General features: G+C 42.0%; 1 protein-coding gene across 1 annotated transcript; it reads left to right on the top strand.

The window, feature by feature from the left end:
- The first annotated feature begins 3,739 nt into the window (after positions 1 to 3,739).
- On the top strand, positions 3,740 to 7,542 carry LOC112235478 (homeobox protein Hox-C1a-like). The gene is given in 3 exon segments (XM_024403928.1): positions 3,740 to 4,334; positions 7,088 to 7,396; positions 7,399 to 7,542. Coding segments are annotated over 3 exon segments (984 nt in total). The 3' UTR covers positions 7,479 to 7,542.
- The last annotated feature ends 303 nt before the right edge of the window (positions 7,543 to 7,845 follow it).

The raw sequence follows: 7,845 nt of genomic DNA, 5'->3' as shown, positions 1-7,845 counted from the left end.
GGATGTATAGATATCATTGCAGAACACCAGGATGTATAGATATCATTTTGGAGCCCCAGGATGTATAGATATCATTGTGGAGCCCCAAGATGTATTGATATTATTGTGGTGCACCAGGATGCATACATACAGTTGAAATCGGAAGTTAACATACACATTAGCCAAATATATTTCAACTCAGCTTAGTGATCCCCACTAAACAGATTGCTGCAGGCCTCAACACGTATATCACGTAGCTGCTTACACTGCTCGGGTGGGCCCCACTGAGATCCTCACCACTGTACAGATCGCCCAGCTTTAACCGCTCAGCCGCACACTGCATTAAAGGCCGGCTGTGACCTCACTGGTTGGTGGTGACAGTTATCTGTCATCGCACAGTTAATTCCCAGAGCTCCCAGGGTGGAGAGATGACACATAATGAGTCTTTGACAGTGTTCCTGGGTTAGACCAGAGCCTCATCCTCATCGTATCAATGTCAGCATCATCACCACTGCAGCATCATTACCGACCACTGTCAGCAAGGTATGTGTGTGTGTGTGTGTGTGTGTGTGTGTGTGTGTGTGTGTGTGTGTGTGTGTGTGTGTGTGTGTGTGTGTGTGTGTGTGTGTGTGTGTGTGTGTGTGTCAGTAGGGTGAGGGGTCAATACAAACCTATAGGAGATGATCCCATCCGGGCATCACCACCACCATGATCCCTGGGCCTCAGCAGTTCAGCTCCTCTATTGACAACAGATCACAGACATCACTGACATCAGAGGATGGAGGAGAAAACTAATTAGCAGTATCAGTTAATCAATAATCCCTGAGGGGGGCTACTGGTTTGTTTTATTCCAGTTGTATTTTTTAAGCTTGAATCTTTCCCTTCTCCATTCTGAACATGAGCCCAGATTGTTAATCATCACCTGTCCCTGTAAATGTGTCTGTTTTGGGGATACAAGCTGTTGAGAGGGAGACTCCAGATGACTTGTTTTTCTTCCTGGGGTCTATGTGATAATATCACTCCTGTTGCCAGGAAGTGTACAACCACTTGTATTTACGCCACTGAAAAGATGGTTGCACTTTTTCCTTGTAAAAAAACCTAGTTTTAATTTGTCCAGTGGCTACTGGGATCATTATTATTTTTCATTCAACAATGACATGTATTTCCATGAAGGGAGAGGAGAGATGCTCATACCAGTTTTTTCTTCATATCCCTGCAAGCCCCTTTCCTCCTCCCTCTGATGAAAGCCGTTAGAGAAATACAATTTCTAATATCTCCACACAGGTCTGCGATCGACTGAAAACAAATTTATATTCAGGCGGTAAACAGAACGAGTTTTATTTATTGAGTGTAGGGGAGAGAAACAGGCTAGCGTGTGAACCCTGGGTAACCTCGCGAGCTGACAACAAGATGGATAAGTGTTGCATGCAAATGCGCGGAGGGAAGGAATATATCGCACTCAGTCATTCAGCTCATCGCTGCCTGTAGAATTCCATTACCTCCCCCAGCTGCGACCGGGTTTCAGGGGTGTAGTCTATAGAAGGTTGTATGCCGTTATAGGCCTAAATCGTTGATTATATAGAATTGCTCTGTAATTACTGTTGTGGATAAATATGATGTGATCAGGTTAGTGATATGGTCTTTGATAGAAAATAATGTTATATGTGATAATAATAATTTAAACAAAAATGCAGATGACAAATACAATGAATAACAAGAAAACAAGAACAGCATAGTAACAATGATATATGCTTTATAATAATCATAATAATACGATAATTAGTAGGCCTACAATAATACAAATAAACAAACCATTACTTTATTGCAATGTTGGTGTACCGGTATATGTTATATTACACACTAAACACACTAAACTCAAGACTATCCACAAATTAATTTGAAGGAGAAAAAAACTAAAGTTTTGTGGCATCCCCACCTACTTCGGTCTCAACCAGTCAATATCTGGAGCGCAACAGACATGATTACATTATCATTAATAACGTTGTAATTATCTTTATTTCTAAACATCCTTCAATTAAGGCTAAATACAATTGTGTAACCTTTCTAAATTATTTTGTTCACGAGCTAATACTAATATGTTTTCTCATGTTATGTGAATGTGGTGGTATAGATTTTTCTATGTAATCTGAAAAGATACACATTTAATGTCAAGGGCAATTAAACAGGTTTAGCTCTGCTTGTAGTACAATGAAATGAGGATAAGCGTCTAGGAATATACACGTAACTATGGGAATTATATCGGATGAACAAAGTGGAATATAAAGTTTGTTGTTGTATTCCTTTATTTATTGAATTAGCACTTTTACAATTTCCCATGCCACGTCTCGAAAAATGAAAATATACTTTACTGTCGAGAAAAAGGCTTGCTGTGTTTGTGGAATAGTAAAGATCTAGTCCTATTTATCTGAAATAACAGCATTGAATGTGCAATATTGACATAGTTAGATCATTCATAGTTACTAACTTTATATTAGTTTAGCATCCCATTTCATTAAGTAAACTGTGTAGAGGCTGCATAGCTAATTGTTGGTAATTAGGAACACAAACCGGAACGTGATTGTCCACCTGTCACCACCGATGTTCCTAGTTATTCAGAGACTATTGACAGCTCCAATGCCAGTGGGTAGCCTAGCGGTTAAGAGCATTGGGTCAGTAACGGAAAGGTCGCTGGTTCGAATCCCCAAGCTGACTAGGTGAATCTGTCGATGTGCCCTCGAACTAGGCACTTAACCCTAAATGCTCCTGCAAGTCGCTCAAGATAAAAGGTTCTGCTGAATGACTAACGTGTAAATGTCAGTGAAGAGCTCAACAGCCACGGTCACGACCTTTGAACCCATTAAGTGTGTCTTTCACATGACCTTTAGCCCTGCACTGATCACGGCCTCTGCTGCTGAAGAAACCATAATCGCATTATAATTGTGTACGAGACTAATGTCAATCAATGACTAGTCTGGATTCCCTTAGTCTATTATATTTTGAGGGTTTTTGTATAATGAACGGCTTAGGCCTATATTCCTATTGGCAAACATTTAAATCCAGGACCTGCTAACAAATTTCATTACTTTCATTGGACCTTAAAACCAGTTGTAAAAAAAACATCTAGCCCTAACCGTTTATAATTGATAACAACAAAGCTGGCATGATAGTCACAAAGTTGGTAGATCACCGCAGGCCTGCAGCACTGTGTGGTACAAACATATCACAGCTGACGTCATCTTACCTGTGCCTGTTTTAAAAACGAGCAGTGATACTTTGATGAAAGCCAGACTTCCGAAGCGTCGGTCCATCGTCTTAGCAAACTTGACTTACTTGTTTCTCCATATCCCAGTCCTATTTGATGACCAAGTATCTCTTCTATGTCCATCTAATGTGTAAATCCTACTCATTTAAACAGCCCTGTTTGAGAAAAGAAAGTTACCATGAACGATGGGGACTAAACAGCTATTGTCTGCTGTACTGGAGTTTGTTAATTTGACCACATGAAATGAGTCTACAACTTGATTGGCTTGATTAATCAGTGTGTTGTCCCCGTGGATGACATAGATGTCCATCTATTGGCCAAGACCAAGAGGGCACGTCATCTCCATCAATCAGAGATAGAATTTCTCCAGGGCATGTCCCTCTGACTGTCTATGGTCGCTATCTCGGTCATCCATGCGTTATTGGGTGTTAGCTAGAGGCCACCCGTCCATGAGTCCTATAACCGTTTGACCGATCCAATGATTATGCGTAGGTGATAATGAATTTGTATCAAGAGTTAACGTGCGATGGGGAGAGTAGCGCTCTGTTCGCAGGGGGACACCGACCAGGGGAGGTCAGGATAGGTGACTTGGGCCAGATCATTTCTCCAGAACTTGGAGCTGGCAATGAGGGTAACTCTTTATCAGAGGGTGACCCGGGATATTCATTACAACACAGTTACCCGTCTTTCTCCGGTGCCAATTCTGCGACCGACTGCACGGTAACTCAGCTACCAGTCTACTCAGGCTCGAGCAGCTCTCCTCTGACACCGAGTCAGGGCTTTTCAACCACGCCACCGGCCTGCATTCACTACTCTCGTCTCCCCTCCTACCTCCGGGTGCAGGAACACGACTTCCCGGGACTTGGATACTCCTCTTCCACACACATCACCGGGACTGAGGCGCTAGCGCACGCAGAATTCGGGTCTATAAATGCGCACATTAAAATCTACACTCACGATGGGTCTAATGTTCACTTTGCTGTTGTGGACAGTAGCTCTCACTCCGACCCCAAGTGTAAGGTACCTGAACTAAGTCACAGGAGCAAAACTTTTGATTGGATGAACGTGAAGAAGAGAAGTCAAGCTCGGACGGGTAAGTTTTGGAGTTTACATTTCCATTTGGAAAGACAATAAGCATCTTATTGACAAACTACCTTTTAAACATTGTATTTATTGTTGATACGAAAAACAATAGCACCTATAAACTTTTAGTAAACTGCCCATTGATTCATCAACATAGCCTACTATTGGAAAGTATACATTTTAATGTGCCATATTCACAATTCAGTATGAAGGACAGTGCTGTGCTGTGAGAAAGTACAGTCTAGGCGACTGTGCAACGGGCAACAAACTGTGACGTGTTCGAGCGTGGATGAAGTTTCGTAAAGTCGCTCAACATCATCAACAACATTTTTTAAAATAAGAAAATGATACATTTGGATGCATGTAACCTATTTTTCAGCAAGTGATGTGGATCAAAATGTACAAATACATGCATACTTGTGAATTTACCTTTAACAAAACTTCCAGCAAAAATATTAATATGATAACTGTAATACTTACGATTCCTGAATCAGCCTACTACAATAACCATATGTGACAATTGAACTATGTATTCTACCCGGATTGGGATAATCGGAATGGACTGGGATGCGGGCAGGGGAGGCTGGGCGAGGTGTACATGGTTATTATACAGTATAGGCCAACTTGCCTCTCTCTACCTATTGGGCGCAGAAAAAGGGTGGAGATATTTCCCACACTATAACACAATAGAAGGGAATAAAATAAAATAATAGAATAGAATAGAATGAAATATAATAGCTATCCACGTGCTTTGCTTTCACATCATTGTGCTCTGACAATGCAATATTGCCTGAGCGTGCAGTGTGCAATGCTGCTAATCTTAAATTTAGTCAAACGCACTCCCTATAACGTTAGTAACATTAGAGCTCTCTGCCTATTGATTATCTGTCTGTACAGTAATGAGAGCCTTGTGTATTGATCTCAGTGCCCAGCACCATTACATGTGTCCGTTTTAACATAATCATTGTCACATATCATCAGTCCACCAACATCTCATGAGCCTTTACTGTGACACTCAGCATAAACGTTCTGATTTCACAGAAATTAGATCATACAACTCATGTAGAATACGTGGTATATTTAAAAAAATACCTTGAGTATCTTGACATTGCCCATTAAAAGTAATTTCTCATCCTGACAAAGAGATGTCGTCTCACAAGACCTCACAGCACAATATCTAAATCTGAGTATCCAGTGTGAGGTGAAAAGGGAAATCTGTGAGCTCACAGCCTTCGGAAGAATTGCATCTCAAACACATCTGAATAAAGAGATGCTTTATTGGGGTGATATGGACCCAATAGAGATCCTTCTGTCTGGTTCTATTATGATGTGCAATCTGGGCCTGTATTCACAAAGCGCCTCAGAATAGGAGTGCTGATCTAGGATCAGTTTGCCTTTTTGACCACCATGAATACAAATGAAATGGACAGGGGGAACGCTTCATGAATACGGGCTCCAGAGTTTGAAGATGACCTTCTTTGTTGTCCGTCTCAGATACATAAGAATACAGCGGAACAATTAAGGCTGTCGACGCTTATCAGTTGGTACCAGGCTGACAGTTCATATAGTCACCACATATGTCTTCATTTATATTGATTGTTTATGTTGCTTGCCGGGACTGCTATCAATGTCCTCTAGCCAGCGTTCTAAGCTATCATACAAACAGCTGTAAAGATATTGATATAGTATCTGTAAGGATGATTTCCAGGGTTGGAGTAGATCTCTTTAGCGCCACATTGTTAGCAGTAGTATGATTAGTGACAGCAGCAGCAACGTTTCAGGGGGGTTTATTAGTCTTGGCACGAAGCAAAGCATCCCTATGTTCTCTCTTGCATAAAGGCCTATCACCCCTCTGCCTCTTGATCTGCTGGTACAGTGTATATACTCCTAGTGTGTCATTCTTCGATTATGCTCTGACAGCACCTGAATTACTGTGGGCAGGATGCCCCGATGGCTGAGGCAATGTGTATCGATCTCTCTCTCTCTCTCTCTCTCCTTATCGTCTTTCTCTCTCTCTCTCTCCTTGGCTGGGAAGGCCTCGGCTCGGCGGCTTGCCCTGGCTCTGCTGGCTGGCTATTTCTAAAGCGTGCAAGTCATTCCTCAAATATTTTCATTTTACGCCTTCTGGCCAGCGCCAATTTCTATTATCTTAGACGTCATTAATCAGAATGTGATTATCTATTCATGAGAGCCAAAGCGCTTATTTACTTACTGTACTGTTTTGTCTGTCGAGGTTTTTTTTTCATATCCACTATTGGCTACTGCACTCTCATTTCAGGTTAGGTTTGGTAGCCTCTGTATATGTAACGTGTCTCTAACATTCTTCTTTGTCTAAAACATGGATGTCAACATTTATCATATGAGCTTTCTGTTCTCTCTGATATAGGCCCTGTTAGATAGCCTATACCTGTACTGTGATATATGTTATTACATCCAACACCTGTCCTCGTGGTCCAGATACAACAGTATCAGGAACTTCACAGCTGAATGTTTGGCACAAGAGCATGTGAATGTGGCGCTAGAGCCAAGTTTCCCCCGCGCAATCATCTACTCCAATTTATGGATGTTAATACACTTAACCAATTAACTGAATTAACCTATTTAATATATGTTTTATAAGTAATTGTGATGGATATAAACCGGTAGTGATTGATATAAACCGGTAGTCATACATTTTGTACTGTCTATATTTTATGGCTGGGTTACTTCATTGAATTCAGCCGATATATTTATACTATACCTGTGTTTTAACTGTCTTTTCAGCCAAGATGCACATGGCCTGTGGATTAAGTATAGTCGCTCCGGGCGTCAGTATGGACAGAGGAGGTGGAGGTAACCACAGCATTCCCACCGATGGGCATCATATTACCGCTAACGGGGTACTAAGGACCAATTTCACCACCAAACAGCTCACAGAGCTCGAGAAGGAGTTCCACTTCAACAAGTACCTGACGCGAGCCAGACGCGTGGAGATCGCGAGTGCCCTGCAACTGAGCGAGACGCAGGTGAAGATTTGGTTCCAGAACCGGCGCATGAAACAGAAGAAATTAATGCGCGAGGGTCTTCTCCCGGTGGCCCCTTCCGTGCCCTCGAGCTGCTCAGAAAGCTCACGCTCCAACAGCCTGGACACTTATTCCTCCCCTGGACAACTTGAACCGACCTCATGCTCTCCCAAACACCTGCCGCCCATTGACACTCAACTAGAGGAACTGTCTCATGCATTACAAAACAAGGTGTGTAATAGTGGCAGACAGTATCATCAACATGCAGGTTCTTTGATTCTCCATTAGGAGGAATTTCTTCCTAATTGGTTGATCAGGGTCATGTTGTTTTTCACACAAAAAAACAACACGGAAAGCAGGGTAAGTTTTGTGAACTCCAGAATGTGTTATTGTAAGTGTTTGAGTCAGTGATTCCTCATTTTAGGGGCGCATGTAGGCCTACCTGAGACTTTTCATTGGAGTAGCCTATTCAAGAGGACATTTGAGTTGCGCTCGCTTGTCAGGTGAAATAATATAATG

Source organism: Oncorhynchus tshawytscha, linkage group LG16 (assembly GCF_018296145.1).
Source record: "Oncorhynchus tshawytscha isolate Ot180627B linkage group LG16, Otsh_v2.0, whole genome shotgun sequence".
NCBI lineage: Eukaryota > Metazoa > Chordata > Actinopteri > Salmoniformes > Salmonidae > Oncorhynchus > Oncorhynchus tshawytscha.
The sequence above is the reverse complement of the archived record's forward strand: the minus strand, read 5'-3'. Positions and strand labels throughout refer to the sequence as shown.